This window comes from Elaeis guineensis, chromosome 3 (genome assembly GCF_000442705.2).
Source record: "Elaeis guineensis isolate ETL-2024a chromosome 3, EG11, whole genome shotgun sequence".
Taxonomy (NCBI): domain Eukaryota; kingdom Viridiplantae; phylum Streptophyta; class Magnoliopsida; order Arecales; family Arecaceae; genus Elaeis; species Elaeis guineensis.
Genome location: NC_025995.2, coordinates 21,843,991 through 21,865,342, shown reverse-complemented (window position 1 = coordinate 21,865,342; position 21,352 = coordinate 21,843,991). Strand labels below are relative to the sequence as shown.

Below are 21,352 nucleotides of genomic sequence, written 5' to 3'. Positions count from 1 at the left end.
GCCATACGGAATCTTGCACCAACAGAGGTCTTCTAATGAATGTGACAATAGCAAAACATTGTGACAGAACACCCACTACATCATTCCTTGTAGATTTTATATATATCATTGTCTATCTCTCTATTCATTGATATAGTGGATCCAAGATGGTGATAATTGTTTGCTCCCATTTAGGACCTACAATCCATCGTCTTCTCAATGTAGCACCAAATCCTTTACTTATTGCACTGTTTACACTATATGTAATTTTATATAGCATGTGAATCAACAAAATATAAGTGTCGGGAGCAGGTCTATGTGTTGAATCAATACCTTCGTACCTTGGCTTATAATTGGATATGATTTGTCTTTGTTTATGTTCTTTGCTTTGCGAATAGGTGACTTTATCTTTCTCTCTTCATGCATAAAAAATAGGAGGTATCATACTAATGATGATTTTTATACATGGAGCTTCAACCTTTTGTTAGAAATCCAAAATAAGTTTAATTTTTGTGGCAGTTTTTGCTTTCTTATAAATTTCATATGTCGAGTCTCATTAATTAATACTGTCACGCCCCCGATCCGAGATTGTGAATCGAGGGTCGCGGCAACCGCCGCATACTCATGAAGAACTCTCTCCATAAGCATGCAAGGCATCTCATCACGATATCAATGCATCACAGCGGAATAAATTCAAATAATTATTATTCAACTGTAATTCAAGTAATTAAATCAAATGTCTTACATCCAATAAAATTTTACTAAAACAATAGATCTAAGTTCAATGAAGTTGACAATGCTAAATCTCGCCTCTAAAAGCTTTGTCCCAATATTTCTTCCCACGCTCGAAATTAATTATCTGAATCTGAAAAATAGAAAGAAAAGTAATGAGCTAGACAGCCCAGTAAGTAACAATTATCTCAACTAGATATTTTAGATATTATATGATTTCCAAGAACAATGTTGCAAATAAACATAAAAAATATATTTCATGCTGATTTAATACAAATTCAATATTTTCAAATATTCACATATAATATAATCATAAATCCGATTCGATTCAAAGCACTCGTAACTCAACAGTCTCGACTATGACTAACGTTTAACCCCCATTGGCGGGGTCCACAGAATGCCAGCGCACAACCCCCACTGGCAGGGTCCACTGAGTACCAATGTATAATCGCCATTGGCGGGGCCCACTGAAACATAGTTAGGCTGAGAGCATAAATCCGATCTGTATCAAAATACTTTGTATCATAATATATCATAATTTTTCACTGAACATGTGCATAAATTGACGTGCCATAATATTTCAAAAGCACTTTTCTTTCAAAACATAATTTCATAAATCATGCATAATTTCAGAGAATAATTATTTATTTTCAGAATAAATATGGAATATCTCGAGAAGATGATTCATTACTTACCTTTCACGGAGCACTGAATGAATAGATCAACTAACTTCTAGGAGATTCTTCCGTGCCTATTATCCAAAATTATATTTTTACATTAATTTTAATTCAAAATTCAATCTAAACAAATTCCAAATCAAAACCTCACTTAAAATCAGACTCTTCCCTAAACTCGATCAAAATCATCAGATGAAGCCTTCCACTACGCTAATCCTAGAGGAATAACTTTAGAGACAGAGAAATCCATCAGGAGAGAGAAATAATCTAGAGAGAGAAAATTCTAGAGAGAAAGTTCAATTCTAGAGAGAGAAAGTAAGGGTTCAGACTGAAAGAAGAGGGAGAAGAGAAAGAAACTCTCTCTCTCATCATTTTTATTTATTTATTTATTTATTTATATATAAATATATATATATTTTATTTTTATTTTTTTTTCTTTTATTTTTTTTCTCTTTTTCTTCTTTTTCTTCTTTTTTCTTCTTTTTCTTTTCTTTTCTTTTCTTTTTCTCTTTTTCTTCTTTTTCTTCTTTTTTTCTTCTTTTTCTTTTCTTTTCTTTTTCTTCTTTTTCTTTTCTTTTCTTTTTCTTCTTTTTCTTTTCTTCTCGGGCTTCTTCCGGGCCGAACAGGGGACGACAGTCCCCTCCTTTGCCGGGCCGTTCAGGCCGCGGCCGCCACGGCGGAGGCCGGCGGCAGAGGGGGGCCACTCCCCCGGTCACGGAGGAGCATGGCCGGCGGTCGATTGCGATCGCTGGCGTTGGAAAATTCACGGGAAAAAGAGACCAAAACAGAGGTCCCTTTTCCGACCGGAAATCGGCGACTCCCGTCGCCGGCAGCCGCGCGCAAGGGCCCGGGAGGAAGGGGAAGGAAGAGGGGAAGAGAAAAAGAACTCACCTCGACCTCCGGTGACCTCGTCGGTGAGCAATCACGGTGAAAACGAAGCAAGGATCCGCGGCTCTAATTCGGGAAAATCGGAGAGGAAAAGAGGGAAAGAAGACCGATGATCGGCTTCAAGGGAGGGAAAGGTCCTTTTATAGAGAACCCTAGGACTCCGAGAGGTCCTAGGATTCCGATCTCGCCCGGGTCTCGCCGGAGAAGAAGACTCCTATCGGGAGTCTTCTTCCCGGTTTTTCCTCTGTTTTTTTTTTTTTTTTTTTTTGGGCTTGAGTCTCTTCGGTATGGGCTTGGGCTTGGGCTAGGTTTTGGGCTATGACAAATACTATGGATGTTGAGTGTTTTGTAGCTTGTAGACATCTCATACTAAGATAAAAACACCAAAATATGCATGGATTAAGAACTAAATAAGCTCATTAATGCCACAAATGTGTATCTGATAGATCAAATCCTGGCCTTGTAAGGCATTAACTTTGTAATCCATCCTTCTCATGAGTTCTTGATACTAGTTTCCGAGCAACATTGATTAACAAGTGTTATATGACAAGTTTAAACTACTCATATCTTTTGATGGAAACAAAAAAAATACATTATCTTTTAAGTGCTTCTTTACATTATTTGCTTGAATGCTATTATGCCTTGACTATAACTTATAATTTGAAAAATTTTTGAAATGATTAATTCATTTTTAATGTTGATTAGGTCATGTGTTATAGCACGAGAGATGACGAAACTTCACGAAGAGGTATAATTCTTTTGGTAAACAATTTTATGTCAAATTTTGACAATGATTTCGGATGCTTTTTGGACCGGAACATTTTATGGTCTTTAACTATTTGATTCTTAAAGTAGCGATACTATATTACTAAATTTTATCACGTGAGTCAAGACAAGTGCCTTTCTATTTGCATGTGTTTTGTGAATGCCTTAAAATCTCTTTCGTCGTTCTGTTCACTTGTAATGTTTGTTACATAAAGACTTCATAAAGACTAATGGACATGTGCTTTGATTTAATAGAACTTCAGAGAGATAAATGCGAATAATTCATCAATTCATGAAGAAGTTCTAGTTTAATGGTCAGGTTAAGAGCTAGTCATAAATGCTTTCAAAGTTTGGTGGCTGATGAATTTGGATCTAGAGTTCAAAGAGGAACTGCCTCTTTTTCCTTGTCATTTTAGACAAATCAGTCTTGGAAGGTGTTGAGATACTGAGATCATTTATCATTTCTATCTCTACTTTATGTGTCATTCTCTTTGGAAGTTATTGTTACAAGAAGAGCATTGGTGGCTCTTTTCTGGCATCAATTGGTATGAAAGCTTTTACATTAAACTTTTAGTTGGCTGCTCAAATCCTAAATATCAACCCCTTTTATTGCCTTACTTCGATCTACATTCATTTAAAAGCTTGGAGGTCAATTTTGAGCATGATGTAATTCCAGATGATTTATTTTTATCTTAGATTAGATGTGTCTAACTTGGACTTGAGCTCTTGCAATTAATTGTGATTCAGCCTCAACCTTATGTATTGGTTCAATTTGGCTTAGATCAGCCAACATCATTCCATACTTTTTTAATGGATAGAGAAAATAATCAGTCTAAACAGTAATTCTTTTATATATATATATATATATATATATATATATTTTATATAAATAGGTTCACTTTAGACCATTCTTGCTGAACTAAAGCATTATCCTTTCACCATTATCCAAGGGTTGATTTCAGTTCATTCCAGATACATCAAAACATTCCATTTCGGCCTTTTTTTTCAAAGCATGCATGGAGTATGTAGAGATTTTCGAGAGGATTTTTTTTTTCTTTTTTTTTTGCTGCTTTGACTTGCACTTATCTATTTTAGATGCTTTCTGAGTGCTAGCGATCATATTTTTTTGGTTGAAATTAAAATTTATTTACAGTTTCACACTATATGTGTTCTGATGGACAATAACTGTCCTATACTCCTATCCAAGTGTACATTGCCATACAAGTTAAAATTTTAATGTCATTCTACTCTTAACTGCCCAGTAAAAATGCTGTTCTAATCTTCCGGTATAAGATCCTTTAAGAAGCTACTGCTTTTGTGCCCTATATGTGCATATGGTAAAATAATGTTGGAATCATTTTCATTTTGTGATCCTATATCTAGATGACAATTCTGGGTCATCTTCTGTTCTCTTGGTGTATTAATATGAACTATCATACAAGTTTTGGCGAGGTACTTTAGGGGAAGCAAGTAAAATATTTTCTACACAACAGCCAAGGGGAGAAATCACACTCTTAATCGAAGGAAAAGCGAAGTCAGTTGCTGAAGTTCCATCTGATGATCAACTTGAGCTGGAGCTGCGAGAACTAATCTCCAACGGCCACAGTATTTCCACGGTATGTTTGAATTCCAGGGAATTAAGCTGCTCCGGTTGTACTGGATTTCATTTACTTTTAATTTTGATTGGGTGTTTCATCTGTAAATCTTCTGAGTCAAGATAGATAATTACCACTATTTTTGTGGTAACATTTATTGTGATGATATTAGTAGGGTGCATCAAGAAGCATATTTTAGTAGACATTTAGATCTATATGCTTTTACTGATTTATGTCCTATCAGTAATGAGATAATCAGAACTTTGTAAGCGGGGGAAATTTCTGTCAGAACATGAGTCCTTAAAGAAGTCAAGTGGTGTCCTGATAGCAAGCAGATCAGTTCATTCCCTTTTGACATGTAAGAGATGAAATTCCTTGTTAATAAATCATAGAGATGGCAGTTGTCATTGGTTTGTGAATTTTAGAATCTTTCTGATTACATTAAAAACAAAGATAATGAGCCAACTTAAAAAGATGAGAAAAATGACACAATTTTGGAAAGCCTACTTGGAGTTTATATGAAATGAATGTCCATCATATACTTGGACAAATTGGTATACGTGTGTGTGAATAATTGCAATATCTATAATTTTGTGTATGTGCTATGTTCTGAATAGCATTATAGTAAAATGATGTCCTCAGGACAATGTATAATTTCTTCTATTGGACTTCTGCATGTTAGCAATGTTTGAAAATAATAGAATTTTTGAGCTCTTCAAGATTTGAAAAATGCCTTAGCAAGTACAACTTGTGATTTTGACGCAGCCCTGAAAAATTTGGAATTTATACTGAAACTAGAAAATATATTTTTTTTATTCATAAGGGATTCGAATTGTGGAGTATTTTCATTGAATGTATATTGGGGACAATTCCTTATTTAGATATAATATCTTATAGACTTATATAACACTTAAATGACATTCATAACTTCATGTAAACAAGTACCATCTCCTGGGTCCCTGTTGGTGTTTTTCCTGTTAAGTCACCAACTTGTTTTGCTAGCTTAGTTAACCATCCTAACCAACCAACCCAGTGACCTGCCATAACATGTCTATAATAGGCCATAAGAAGGCCCAGCTAGGGTAGGAAAAAGGGAATAGTGGCAAGCTTTTAGAAGAGCTTGAGACTTGAACAATAATTTTCCTGATTTCATTGACAATAGTAAATTTTTCATGTTTTTGAATTTAACAATTACCTTGGCTTTATTGATTTTTTGTGTTTATATTTGTTTAATTTCAAAATCTAGGGATTCCTTTCAATTTCTATTGGAAAGTCATGAAATCATTTAAGTTTTTTTAGTGAAAGTTTGAAACTCATAAAGTGTTTTGACTTGAAATTATTCTTCTGTGAACCTATTAACATCGGTTTATTTTCATTGGAGCTTTCCAATAAAAATTTTGAATGACAATTATGATTTTGTAGAATCTAAAAATAATAATAGAATACTTGAATGATATATGTGGACCCCTACTGAAGTAAAGTGGCCCCATTCAAATTATTGGAGGGATATATGAGAACATTTTGCTAGGTGGTGTGTTTGTTCTTACTCGATATTGATAAGGATGTATCTGGAGCCCTAGCCAATTTGTGTAAGCTGACCTCAAGAAAAAACCTACTTAAATAAAGTGGCCCCATTCAGATTATTGGAGGCGATATATGAGAACATTTTGCTTGGTAGTGTGCAAGGTTTTAAATCCCGTGGGATGGGGCTGTTTCGATTTTTTTATAGAACAGGACGCACTGCTGTCTCGCCCCATCCTGACACTTGAGACAAGGGATGTCTCAAGACGTCCCTATCAAGACACTGGGTCGCTAGTAGGATGGCCTTGTCTCGACATATGGGATGGTATCCCATCTTGATGTCCTACGGGATGTCTTGCCAGAACTTGAATCCTTGGTGGTGTCTTTGTTCTTACTTGATTATTGATAAGGATATATATGGAGCCCTAGCCAAGGATACGAATGGCTTGTTTGTGTTAATGACAAGGATATGAGACATGAGTCATGTCATTGGAACTTTGTTGCATTAGCAATGAGTATATAAGTGGTCTTGAGGGTATAAGTGAATCTTGGAAGAAAGAGAATGTAAAACTATGGGAAATATGAAAGCATTTTGGAAATATAAAATGCGCTTTTCATTTTACTCTATCTTCTTTATTATTAGAAGATTTTGACGTTTGGTATTTTCCATGTTGAATTGTTTACTTTAGCCTAAATTTTCAGATAATTATTTGAATCTCTTATGTGAATTATTTCAACCCTTCTCTAATTGAACCTCATATAGAACTCATTCCTTATGGAAACTTCGATTTTGAGATTTGACTATAAAATTGTTTTATTGAACATCCTAGTGGCAATTTGATTTATGTGTGACATATTAAAGGTCATTTATTTTTCACAAAAAAAGATTTCTTTTTCTTTGACCATGCAAGGGGTTTGCTTGAGAAATTGTGTGCCTCACTACAACTATTGTAAAATCTTTTGAGATTGTTCCTGAAGACAATGATGGACCTTCCCAGTGAAAGAAAACTCAATGTTCTAAGAGATAGTGACATTGTTAATTTCCATTTTACTTTTTGTATCTTGGAGGTATAGTATTGCATATAGTATGCTATGTTTAAATTTGTAAGTGCATTTTATTATAATATGTTTTTAATTATTCCTCTTTCAATTATATGGTTTGTTAAGAAGAATTATTATTTTTTTCACCGGCTATTGATTGAGTATAACAAGAGTGGCACGTTGGGATTCAAATAAGTTTCATTCTTAGGTCTTGACATATGATATAATGCCATGAGAGAGGTGGAGAAGTGTTTGCAAAAGGGTATGCTGATATGTTACTAGTATTCTGACAAGTCACTCTCCACACATGGTGATCATTCACCAATGGTTAGCATAAAGCTCAAATCTTGTGACACTAGTATATTTGTCATATGGAGTTATTTTTGATAGCAAAGAAGATTTTACAGTTCACATATAGCTCACAGATGATATATTGCTGATTGTTGGGATGAGGATAATGAGAAGGACACGACTTGGAGGATAGATAGGCCCAAGACTGGTGGACATTCCGGGCATTATCATTGTTCTTTTATTTATGCAGTGGTCTTAAAACTGGACCAGACAGTGAACGGCAAGCTCCGATTCCTGGGTCAACTGGTCTGGCTAGTCCAATCAGCCTTGAAGAGCAAGTCTAAAGCTACCGAAACAGCGAAACCTCTCTTCCATGTTGTGCCCATAACCCTTTCAAATCATTGAGATGTGGTGATGGCAACAGTGGTGTGTGGTCCTCTCTTCCAGCCTCCCCTCACCACACTCCTTCATGCTCTCACCCTCTCAAATTAAACTTATTCGACCTCTCCCATAGCTTCCTAGAAGGCACTAGCTAAAGGAAAGATCGCACGCCCGATCGACAGAATCAAGATGCAGTGAAATTTAAAAATTTGATCCAGCATGCGATCCAATCGAGATCGCATCTCGATCTATGCCAGATCGTTCATGAATCTAAGATTAAGAGAATTTAAAATAATTTTAAATCTGATTATTATCATGATGATCGCATCATCAACTTGTGCGGGTAGTGAACACCGCTGTCCGATGATCGTGGAGTTGAGGTTCGCTGTCGAGTCGCACACGTGTCCAGCCTCTACAGGTATCCACTCGGACTCGGACTAGGATGCTTTTTCCAACTTCGATCCATCTTCTCCAAGATGGATTAGCAAGCTCCTGGATTTGTCTTCCATATGATCTCTGACAGGATCTCAATCAACCTTTGATCACAGCCTTCTTCCTTCGCACAGATCTATCAGCATCCGACTCTTCGAGCATACCTGATGGACCAACCCAACTTCTTTGGGTGTGGGAGAGGAGAGAGGAGAGGGAGATGGCGTGGAGATGAGAGGAGAGCTTCAGGATTTTGAATGAGTAAACCTTGTGGCAGGGGGGCCCTTTTTATAGAATTAGAAACCTAAGAGTCTCAGGGCTTTAAGTCGTCAAATGATTTAAAACAGGACTCTTTGGAATGTGGCGCCCCCTCTGCTTTTCATGCCAATTTTTCATAAAAAACTTACGAGAAATCATGGTGGGCGTGCGCCATGGATAAGATTGTAGGCATCCACTTATCCTCCCTCCATTTGAATTCAAACAGAGCGATAACCCTTATCCTCATCCATATGAGGATAAATCTCCTTCAAATTCAAATGGGTTTTTATCCCCAATCCTCTCAAATCAAATTTGAACTATTCAAATTTAGATGAGCTTTATCCCTATCCTCTTTCCCTATCCACAAGTGGCACACGCCCTTGAATCTTATCCATATTGGGGTATCCTACCCTTTCTCTCCGGTATCTCATGAAGAAAAATGTGGAGCACCAACTATTAACGCCCCCATCCTTTAATTCTTACAAGGATGGCTTAAGGGAGTCCAACTCTTAGTGTCCAAATGAGCTTACTTTAATTTGGTCAAGCTCTATCCAATAAGGAACCCAAATCAAGGAGAAACTGGGTTTAATCATGTGCTAGCATGATTTTCTTGAACTCAAAATTAGAATTTAATTAATCCTAACCTAATCGGACTACCTTAGCCCAATTGTGCAATTTTAGATCAATATCTTTGTTTGTGTGACCCCATAGATTCAATTCTGTTTGGTAGTAGGATATATTGTAATCTCTATAATCAATATCATCGAAATCCTTTTCAATGGATTGGAACTCTTTCCAATTCAGCCAATTTTGAATTATCGATCATTGAGATAATTCTAATTGGTCTCATGATCCACCAGTGATACCTAGCAGTATGTAGTGGCAATCTATCAAAATCGAATGGTTGAACCTTTAGGAGTGGTTGTCGTGTGATTTGGTTCTTCTATCGTGAGTCCCGACAAGACATAGATTAAGGATAACTCGTCAAACCTGATTTTTGTCATATGTTGAATTCAATCGACTCGAGTCCACTTGTAAAATCTTATGGAAATATCTTTCGATCATTCACACTGCCATGGTCATGGATTTTAGGACTCAATGTCATGATCTACATAGGACTACTCATCTACTAAGGTCGATAGATCTCATCTAATGCGCAGCCTATTCCTACAATGAACCTACTATAGCCAACATACACCTGCAACCAACATATACCTCAAGACTCCGTGTGGCTAGGAGATCGAGTTATGGTATAGTCAAACTATAGTAACCTTACTGTGAATAGCCGAGACACGGCAGGTCTAAGAACTATACACACTACTGCAGTATCGAGTTAGTTACTGACGAAAAGGTAGACATCCTAGTGACTATTCGTGATTGATCACGCTCAGTATCTTTGTTCCAAACAAGCAGTTGTACTCTCACTCTGATGTCTCCATATCGTAGATTCAAGACTCATCTATTCTAAAAAAGTGATCGTGCACCAATCTCTCTGGATCAAGAAAAAAAATCTATCTACCCTAAGAAAGTGATCATGCACCAATCTCTCCGGATCAAGCACCATCTCCGTGATGATCCCACGATCGGAAGCAATTTATGAATTAATTATTAATAACACATGTCTCAAATTCTCAATTTTTGAGAATATGTGTCATTATACCCACTAACTCAATGGACGATATATAGGCACAATTTAATACAAATATGTATAAAAATGAACCCAATTTTATTAATTTATAAGTCATATTACAAAATATGTTCTAAGAAAATTTTACAAGCGTCGGTCAATCTGGCTTCTAGGGCATACATTTAACACCAGCGCCTTCTCGCTCCTCCATAGCTCGTCCTGCACAGCATGGTACTCGATAGAGATGGTGCAGAAGTGGGCCTCCTCGAGGGCCTGCCTCTGGGATGCAGAGAGGAGCGGTAAGTTGTCCTTGAGGGCTTCTTTCTTGGTTTAGCAGATAGCGAGGATCTTGGGAGTGTGGAAGATGCCCTTGAGGAGGAGCCACTGCTTGATGGCTTTAATGTTGGGCTTAAAAGGCTTGTTCCCTTCAGAGCAGGGGAGGAGGATGGGGATTAGGGTGGAAGGAGAGGTGAGATGTGCCTCCGTGGCGAGGAGAGACGGAAGGAAGCATCTTCTGGTTTTATCCTTTGAATCGGATTGGACAAGTGACCGGTTTTCAGTTAAGCCGGTCCAACCGGCTACTTTGGTCTGGTTTGGTCCGATGTTAAAAACATTGGGTTTATGTTAAGATGATGAAATCTTATCTATTTTTTTTTCCTATGCATTTTTTTTAATAGAAGTATTAGCATTGTTATTGGTTAGGCAAATTAGTATTCTTTTAATGATGTTAGATTGAGTCTTTGAGTGTTTTAAAATTTGTTTATGTTTTCCTTCTAACTTAAGTGCATGTTTAGGCAGTGAAATTGGTGGCTGAAGGAACATCGGCAAAAAGAAAACACATATATGCGCTTGCACTGAGGTTATGTGGAAAGCAAATGGAAGCTAAGGAATATTCGGATTAGGTAATTATAAATTGATTTATGTATGAATATTATAGGGATATGCTTGTTTCACCTTATCTTACTGCTACTTCACACATATTCTACCGAGTACCAGTAAAATCTGTTGGCTGTTATGGAAGAAACATGAAAAAGCCATTCCTATTCATTATATGGTCTCCTTTGACATGGTTGATTTTGGATTGTTTTTATTTATTGTTTTCTATTTTTGTTCTCCATTCCTTATAAGCTCATCACTAAACAATATATGGCTGCTGAGAAGATATGTTATAGCCAACAGAATGAATGACATTCAGGATCTATTGACCAAGTTCATCTTTTCTGCGATACACATGAATAACTTCCATCATACACTTGGATATTACAGTATAAGAATGTTGATGGGAATCATTGTATTCAATATGGTTACTGACTGCAACTAAATTGTCTCAACATAATTTGCAACAACAAATTGAATATACCATCAAAATAATTCAATTTGTGCTGATATCTTTTTGCACTCGAAATGATTGTTCATGTCTATTATAGTTTGAGCATATATTTTATGACAAGTGCAAGACCTGGAGTTGGAGTGGCTAGTGAAATATAGTTGGTACTTCATAAAAGCTAAGAAGGATCCAATGGCCTTAATAGGGCCAGATTTGGAACTCCCATCAAAAATAGATGATTCAATTGTATTAAAAAAATATGAAAAGTAACCAGGATAGATAGATAAGCAAAAGTATCAGAAGAGTTAGCAAGATTAAGAAAGGTTATTTGCTGAAATTATTGAATAAAGGCTTTAATACAAAATATTGATAAATAACAAAGGTTGCTTTGACTTGAAAAACTGAAGAAGAGACTTCACGAGAAGGATGATAAAGGGTAACATTCGAGGCCCAAAAAGTGTCAATCAACAATCATCAGTAAGTAAACCTGGTTTGCTATCTAGACAACTAGACCTTGAAAACAAGGAGAATGCCAAATTATTCTAGTATTTTGGTATGAGGAAACATGAGTAAATTTGCAATATCAGAGCAGCGGAGGCACATTATGCATTTATAGGAGAGTAATGGAAAACGTTCTGGAGATATGATAACAATTCTCAAAAACCAATTCTACCTACTGTAAAGGAGGCTAATAATGGAGTCTGCGATTTTGTTTGTGAAACAAATCATAGATTTTTAGATAATCTAAACATGGTCTCTGTTGAATTGAGTAAACAATTTCATAGAGTACTGTAAGTGTTAATTTACTGGCTGGTAAGGAAGAAAGGTATGTTTAATGGATGCATTCAATTTATTAAACACATCTATATTGAAACAAAGATAAGAAATTAAGATAGTGCGGTAAAGTGAATTATCTTTCATGATAATATCTACAACAGGGATCAAAATTAAGCTTGTACCTCTTAGGAAAATATCACACATCTTTCATACGTTGTAGCATCCTGACACTATGCAAGTGATGGCACAAAAGATAGGTAGCTCTGTGAGAAAGCTTTGGTCTATAAACTAAGATACACTACATTATTCCCTACTTTCTGTTTTTGGATTGCACTGATAAATTTAACTATGTTAACTAGTTCATAGACATGTTACAAACACTATTACAAAACGTTTTTAACTAACATATAGAAATCTAGCATCATGTTTCATGTTAGAATTAAGGTTTATCAGCTGCTGGCACTCGCTCAGAATCGAGCAATACCAATTCATATTGACTTGTGCTAAATTAGAACAAGCATTTTTTTGTCAGTATCCTTTACCTCTTTGATCTATTCCAATATATACTGCTTTCCCTAATTTAGCTGTTCAAGATGTTCCAAATAAATAGAAAAAGAAGAAGAATAGCATCCTTGGTGATTCTTACCTTACATGAGGGTGCACTACATTGCATCGCAACATTTATCCTACTTTCCAAATTATACTTCATTGTTTTGTACAATATTTTATGCCAAATAGACAAAACAAACTCTTGCTTGTAGAAGGTGCACTCCCCAACTAGTTTTTATTTGAAACGTGAGAACAAGAAAACAAAAAATGCCCATCATCAAGAAAAAGGTAGTGACTATCCATCAAAATAAATCTACTAATCTACATAAGTTGCACCCCATATATTTCAGAGGTCCAACACCTAGTAACTTGCACAGCTTTATGACTGGATATGCCTCCAAGATTATCTGTTCAATAAAGTAACGAGGCAGAATGACTTACATTTTGTTTCCATGTGAAATAGGAAATTAATATCCACAGTAAAGTTTGTAATTTTTGTAATACAGGGTTAAGTTTTGTAAATATTGTAAACACTATAAATTAATTGTTTCCTCCTTTTCTTGTAGAGTTAATATATTCAAATGAAAATATCATGTATAATGCATGTGAATCAACTTTCTTTCCTTGATATCACATGATACTTTTGTTGTTGTCATATGCATGAACAATTGCAAAACTGCATGGATGGTTAGCCTTTTAAAAATCTCCAAGTCCAAGCATTTTATTATTCTATCTCATACTTGTTCTTGTTTTCCATTACAGTCTCGTTTACCTTATCTCAAAGGAAAGAAAAATAAGAGATTGTTACTACCATTCAGAAAATAGAACGGAGAATTACCAGGGATGAGAATGCTCCTTTGTGTCAGAATCTGATGCTATGCAAAACTGGAGGATTTTAGATCCACAGAGATGGAATAGAATTGCAGGCCTACAAGGGCTTGTAACTTCTGGCTCCATTTTCAGAGGTTTCAAAACTCTTTCCTTGTATATGTAACTTCCCTAGGCAGTCTTTGTTCCATTTCAGGTAATGAGATGACTGAAAAGGTGAAGCCCTTTCTATGGGCTAAATAACCTCTACGATCCAGCGATCGTCAGCATACAAGGAAGTAATTTATGAAGGTTATGCACAATGATTCTGTTTATTACCCAACTGGGTAAATTGATAAAGAACTAAAGCAAAATTCTTGACAAAATTATGACCTAATAATGCAAAAATAATATTGTTAGCCCAAAAAGTTGGTAGTTATTTACATGTTTACTAACAAAATAACACACGCATACCAAAAAAAAAAAAAAGAAATCCTGAGTCACCACTTCCCGTGGCAATGGTACGAAAGATACAATTAGGTTAACAACGAAATAGATCCACGAGAATTAGCCAGCTACAGTCTGTTATTCCAGTTGGGAACAAAGTCGTCAAGGTGAACGAGAAAAATATAGATTAGCTGGTTGCTGAAATATTTTTAGCCAAACCAATTGAACAAGTAGGAAGTCAGTGAGTCTTTTTGATCTCGGTATCATGAATAAAGGCATTTGGTACCCCAGACTTCTCTAAACTAAAGCTCCAACTTGATCCAGATGGCTAAAAATTAAGTTTAAAGAAATTCAACTTAACAAACCGAACTAAGAATCCAAGGTTTATCATCTCTTGCATGTTTCTCTGATGCACCCTGGTAAGATCTTTCTCAGCAATAAAAGCAAAAATTAAAAATGTAAGGCTGACTTGCAAAAAAGTGAAGAAGACAGTGCAGTCGATGGAAAGCCTGACATATTAAATAAACCCAATTTTGCAGCCCCAATAAGCAGCTTAATGGTGTACATCCACAGTAGCTGAGTGGGGCATTAATAGAACCTAATCTCTAAAGATTAACCTCGAAAAGACTTACAGTGAGGATATTAAAGAGCTGACATTTTCCGAGTTCAAACTGGTGGGGATGTACTCCGTTTTGGCATGTTGCTACCTTGATCTAGATTTTGAGCAGGGTCAAAATTTTAAAGCAAGCCTTGATCAATTGAGTCGGGTTTAAAATTTAATTAATCATCATCGGCCCACATTGTTTTTCAAGTCAAGAGTAAGTAATAAGCAGTCGAACCATATACCATATTCTCAGAATCATTTATTTATTGCATTTCTTAATTATATCATGAAATATATATGCCAGAAAACAGGATATAGAACAATGCTTAGAAATTATCATTCAGCATAAGATTAATTAACAACTTTATGTAAATTATAATTAATAGAGCAAATGGTTGCAAAGTTAATAGAGCGCTAGGTGAAGGGTATAATTTCTCCCGGCAACATTTGCGGTTGCCCCATCCAAAATAACGCTCTTTGAGAACGATGGAGCATTTACAAATTATTTGAATATAGTCTCCCACCTTTCATAACTTCCACCCACTCATCTCTTTCACCCTGACTTTGCCAAGAGTTTAACATCCCTATCAAAATAATCCAGCTATCAAGGATGGCTGGTCGAACCAGCATTCCTCTGCTTAATCTAGATTTGTGGGATTTTTAGATTGATCAATCGAGGGACGAGGGCACAAGATCCTCGTCTTGAGGCTTGCCCATGCCGATTATTAGAGAAATTTAGCTCTGGCTACGTCTCCCCGCGATCAACTCCTTGGCCTTACAGACTTGAGAAAAATTCATCAAGAGAATTGGTGCCGCAATTTCTCAACGAAATAAAGGTAATTAATTAGTTCTTGGATATAGAACTATCTAATTTAGTATTGCCGTAAATGACTAATGATTTCATGCATGTCAGTGTGCAGAATAGCTAGCCTGACTATATCACAAATTTTCTTGCAGCAGCCGATTAAATTTACGTGCATGGATCTTGTTACTTTCTTCTTTTGGTTTTTGCTTTCTAGTTTCTGAGTTTCTGGAAAATAGGAGAAGTCCCCCAAGAGTGTTCTATGCGGCAACAACTTCTTCTTCTTCTTCTTTTTGCCTTTTTTGATAGAGCATGAATCAAGCACACCGCATTGCCCATAATAGCCACCATCAAAAGATAGACAACCATCAAATAAAACGATCCATGAGTGTGTATATATCATACATAGCCCTCGAGTACACCAATCTATTAACCAGCTTAACGAATGGACCGGGCAGGTCATCCCTCCCCATCTCAAAGAATATCCAACAGCCATGGACACATTCAACATTAAACTCCTGCATTTGCGATGGTCCAAAACCATTACATCCTCCAAGCGTCTATCGCCGCAGAGGACAACCAAAACTAGCACCATAGCTGGCAATCTAGCCTTCAAATCCAGACCCCACCCAATGCCTCTGATAACAGCCAAAGTACACACATCCTCCCAGCTTCCTCAAGCATTGTCCACCGCATCAACCAGTTCCACCACTCCAGGACTGTGAGAGCAAACGGCCAAATCTGCAGCGAGGACATCGTTCATAATAAAGACAAGAATAAGGCAGGTCAGAAACGTCGACATGGGTATGGTGACATGGTGGGGCAACAAATACTAAACTAGCACAACTAAATATGCATGACTGAAGTAGCTGAGACACTTGAGATTTTCTTGATGTAGAGTTGGTAAAATCACCAAGCAAAAGTTCCCGATCTATATCTCGCATACAATTATAATGTTGTAAAAATCAATTGAAAGAAATAAGGAAGATACAGTCAACAAAAAATCAATTTTGTCCCTGGGCTATCCTAAATAGTTTGAGCACATTTTCGTACACAACAAATGTTATTGAAGCAGCTGGAATATTTTTCAACAGGTTCGATGTGATGCCCCTATAAAATCCACGAATGCCTTCAAACCTGAAACACAATTTTGCAAATTATTAATCAACATATTTTGCCACAGGCAAGAGATGGTGCAAAACAAGTTATTAAGCAGTACATTACCCTTCCAATTCAGCCCTCGTTGGTTTACAACAACTAAAAAAACATTATTTAAAGCCACTGCACTAGCATTCATAGGAACATTCAAGACAGACCAACAAGCTAGTCAATAAAATAAGAGGAAAAAGAAAATATATTTTTCAGTTCACATAAGCCCATCGCAAGTAGCATAAATTGCTTTTTATTTTCATATTCACTGGAAGCAATGCCCCACATGGAGCTTTGAAGTGCATTGCTAGAGCCTATTTGAAAAGACAGCACATTTCCACTACTCGATAAATATATTATCCTACAACAATTTTCACCGACTCGTTGCTCATGCATGACAATTGTGCACTGAAATCTTTCACTAGGCCAGGGTAGACCATTGGATTTGAAGCAAAATATCGTCCAGAAAAGAACCAACTATCAGCTGACCACCATCAATTCACAAGAGCAACCATGGCTTTTGCTCACCAAGGTGGCTGGTTGTGAAGGATGGATAGAACCCAAAACAGGAAGCCAAAAGAGAGGAGGAAACATAGAGAAAGGTAAACCGACAATGGTTGAGAAGAATGCATTTATAATATAGACCATATACAATGAATAAACCATCTAAAAACTGGAAACATCATGCCGTCGTCATCACTCCCTGAGGGAAGAAATGACCAAAATTTTCTAACCAAACAGTAGCAATATGCATACAGCCAGCGAACTTTTCTCCATGCTACCATTACAAACCATGGTGTCACAGTCATTTACCGAATTGACTGCCTAGAGCTGACCATGTACTGAGTAGGATTACTTCCATCCCCCAACTCACAACCACCTTATATGCAGTGATCAGATTTACCAACATTGGAGGACAACGAGAGACCTAATCACATATAAATTATAATAATCACAAGCATGAGAGAATAGAAAATTGAAACAAGCAACACAATAAGAGGGGTCAAACCATGCGAAAGATTAAGACACGGTCCCTTTGCTCTTTTGCACAGCAAGGAAAAACTTGGTATAGCCATGCCTTGAGTGTTTGAACCTTGAAGCACCAACTTTGAACACGAAACCAGATGGACATTATACACATATTGCAAGTCTCACTTCAACTTCAACTACCCAGTATCATCTATTCTGTCTACTAAGGATGCTCTTGAGATACAGAAAAGTTATTTCTTTGTTCACACGTATGCAAATACATCAGAAGTTTAAAGAATACGCAGAGTGCAGACCGTTCTTGATAAAACTATATATAGTCCTCACAGCCAGTTATGCTCTTTATACCAAAGTTCAAACAATCCACATTGAGAGAAAAAACAGAACTTGTGCGTATAACTATTTAATCCAACCAGTGATGGTGAGAAAAAACTTAATTTTTGAGAAGTAAAATGGTTGTATTACTTACCTTGCAGTTTCCCTTAAAACGTGCCAACTGTCCCAATATTTTGGGATTCCATCACCACCAGGTCTTTGCTGCAGGGTATTAAAACGGTCAGCTGACACTAGAAAAAGAAAAAAGACTGCAAAATCTATCTGAGGAGATGAGTATCAATTTGCCATCTGATGTCAGAAAGCTGAGGCTATTTTTTTCTTAGATCATAACCATTAATAAGCACAAATAAATTAATAAAGAGAAAAATGTAACATGTATTACCTGTAGGCGGGCCCGAATGACCTGAAAAGAGTATCAATATGGTCACTTAAAATGTGTTTGGAAGTAATGGGCATCAATGACATTAAGTAACATAAGATTCAGCCACTCTGAAGTCCCTAATGTTATTCAAGCTAATTCAACAAAAACTGATGTAAAAGGAGAAGCCACAGTTTGGATTAGGAGCTTGCCTGATAGGGGTATGTGAGTAAAATGGCAGCAATTTTAGAGGAAGCCCCAAGTGTAGCGTAGTCAAAAGAATTCTGGCAGGGAAAAGACCCCAAAAAGAAACAGTTGAAAATCAACCATTTATAATATAATACAAGAAATGCCTCCATACTGCCAATATATTTATCCAGCTGTCTAACTAAATACAAACATCCAAAATGTGTTAACGATGCAGTGGACTACATCCTTGAGTGAGAAAGCTTTAAACCTTATATTTTCTCTTGTTTTCCATTAATGCTTTATGGATACAGCTGAATCAATGATATGACGCAAATAAAGAAGAAAGTTTGCATTTCCAAAACTGAACAGAAGATCTTAAAACTTTCCTAGATGGGTCTCAAGACTATTGGCCATCATTGCCGGTTAAAACAAACCCACATCTTAAGAATTCAGAACCCTCTGAAAAAAATCCAAATTCACAATGAAGTGATCACCTTACTGCCATGTTATGGAAAACAGGAAAGAAAAAAAGGAAATCAAATGTGGTTTCTAACCTTGGAAATCGGATTTGAAGGTTCATAACAATGTTCTAAATACACTATCATGGGGTGTCCCACCATCCTAAGTGTTGGGATGGGACATCATTGGAGCATCGGTTAGGGTGAGTCAGGAAATGGACTAGGACATGAATGGAACATCCAACATCCCGAATTGTTTACGCCACATCCATGCTCAAATTGATGCATGGGAGACACATGTTGAGTTAGCTGCATGGAATAGTGAGAATAGGTACAATACATTTAAAAAATATCCCAAGAGCTAAGGCCGAATAGATGCCATATGGGAGCTAACTGAGGAATCATACCAAGGCCAGATACATATAGAAAAGGGCCAAATAGGCACCAATACAAAGTAGGCCAAATGAAGATGCAATAAGGATTTCGGCTGACAAGTGTGATTGTTGACCTGACAGATGATACAATGCAGGTTGCTCTAACGGATATGCATCGTGGGAGGACAACTGGCATTGATTACTAGAATTGTTAGGGGTAGAGACCAAATGTAGATAGTGACTATCAAAGTGGGCAATTATTACATTTTAGTATAAATAATGGATTTGTACTCTATATGAGGGACTCTTCAACATCCAAATCAATGCATTTTATCTTATCTAATTCTTAATCTATCAGTAGTTTCTATCTTAGGAGTAGCTATAACTTAGAATATCTTTTACTATAGCCTAGTGCTACACCCTTATGGTGGTATGACAGTGATGAAAGTCCTTAAATGCCAAGGCATCTGGACCCACGCTACTCTCTATCCTCCTTCAATCACCATTTTTTTAGCTGATCTGATGTCCGTGGAGTGCTTGCGCATGCACTCATACCCTTACCACCTACTTGTGCCAACAAATTCTCTCGCATGCCCATTGCCTTAGGTGGTGCAAGAGAGACTCCATGGCAGCAAATACAAATGTTGGAATGCGAGGCATCCCATTCAATGTCACATCTAGGACAGCCTCATCACACAGCATTTAAAACCTTGGTTTGCAAAGGTGTTTAGGAAACTAGATGTTAATTTTTACAGGATTCTTGAAGGCACATATAAAGTATATCTGAGGTGTCAAGGGCTGGTTTCTAAAGAAACATAAACAAATGCAGCATAGTAAAATACCTTGCTTGTAGAAAAGTGTCCTATTAGTATGTAGCAGTTGCCACATCCCTGTCTCAAGATTTCAAGTGGGGTGCATGATAGATCGATTACAGGATAGTTCAGTTGGTCAATTTGATTCCAGAACCAAAGCAGTTTTTCTCTTTTTTTTTTTAATAAAAACCTCCCTTAAGTCCCTGTCCTCTCCCTCTCTCTCTATTCTTCCGTCCCTCTCTCCCTCTCTCACTATTCTCCTCCCTCGGTCTCTCAATTCTTCTCCTCACCCTCTCTCGATTCTCCTCTCCCCTCTCTTGATGCTCCGTGACGACAACTTTACAACAACACTAGCTAGGGTTAGTTCCATGATGAAGACAACTCATTGGCTAGGGTTAGCATTCCGTCACTGATGCCTAACAGGTACACCTCTCTCGCTCTCTCTCTCTCTCCCTCTCTCTTCCCATCTCTTTCTCCTCCCACTCCTCCCTCTCCCCCTGGTTTTGGTGTGGTAGATATACCAGTACCATGCCAACCAATGTTTGATACAACCACTAATACCAGTTTGGCAACCATTACGAGTTAATAGATTAAACTATCACCACCATAACGGTAAATATCTTGCTAAATGTTGGTTAATAATTCACTATACAGAGGGATCTTCAACCTAGATTTTTTACCACATGTTGTTTTGTGTATTCAAAAAGTTTCTTATTTTTTGTGCTAATCGTCTTTATCCATGTGTTTCATTTTATGTACCTAAATATGAGAAAATATCTAAACAAGCACGGCTTTTTCACAAGTCCCACAATGCATGATTATATGCTGACTAGAAGACATCAAATGCCAAAGCACATGACGCATGCCGGTGTAAGTAAAACATATAAACTAACTGTAAGAACTAAGAAGCTAAATCAATGCATCAAAATAGTAGATCTATATCATTATTTAGAGAACATAAGATTGACCCCATGTTTAAACATAAATATACATGTGATTACAACTTAGACTAATTTGAGTTAAGAAAATGTTTTTCACCATAACCAAAATGACAAAAGGTTTTGGTCATGTACTTTCCAAATTTGAAAAAGGCCAATGTTTGAGTCCACTAGCACTTTTTCATATAGGCTACAGAACTTGTGTAAGTTAAGCTTTCAAGAATACAGCTGTAAGTCAAGCACAAACATAACCA

At 36.8% G+C, this 21,352-nt stretch overlaps 2 protein-coding genes across 6 annotated transcripts in view; one reads left to right on the top strand and one right to left on the bottom strand.

The window, feature by feature from the left end:
- Positions 1-13,982, top strand: part of LOC105042246 (uncharacterized) — a 38,818-nt gene extending 24,836 nt beyond the window's left edge. The window contains exons 7-11 of one of the 5 annotated variants that reach the window (XR_012139663.1): positions 2,982-3,024; positions 4,484-4,657; positions 4,881-4,994; positions 10,983-11,086; positions 13,600-13,982. Coding sequence is in view for 2 of the 5 variants with exons in the window: in XM_073253735.1 (XP_073109836.1) it covers positions 2,982-3,024; positions 4,484-4,657; positions 10,979-11,086 (325 nt within the window). In the remaining 3 variants the exon portion in view is untranslated. Of the gene's footprint in view, positions 1-2,981; positions 3,025-4,483; positions 4,658-4,880; positions 4,995-10,978; positions 11,087-13,599 lie in introns of all 5 variants that reach the window. The other 4 variants (XR_012139661.1, XR_012139662.1, XM_073253736.1 and 1 more) reach the window with 4 other exon arrangements.
- A 2,372-nt stretch (positions 13,983-16,354) lies between these two features.
- Positions 16,355-21,352, bottom strand: part of LOC140856213 (folate transporter 1, chloroplastic) — a 54,139-nt gene continuing 49,141 nt past the window's right edge. The window contains exons 6-9 of the mRNA XM_073253355.1: positions 18,540-18,611; positions 18,352-18,372; positions 18,103-18,170; positions 16,355-16,634 (exon numbers count right to left, since the gene is read on the bottom strand). Of these exons, the coding sequence (XP_073109456.1) occupies positions 16,502-16,634; positions 18,103-18,170; positions 18,352-18,372; positions 18,540-18,611 (294 nt within the window). The 3' untranslated portion in view covers positions 16,355-16,501. The remainder of the gene's footprint in view (positions 16,635-18,102; positions 18,171-18,351; positions 18,373-18,539; positions 18,612-21,352) is intronic.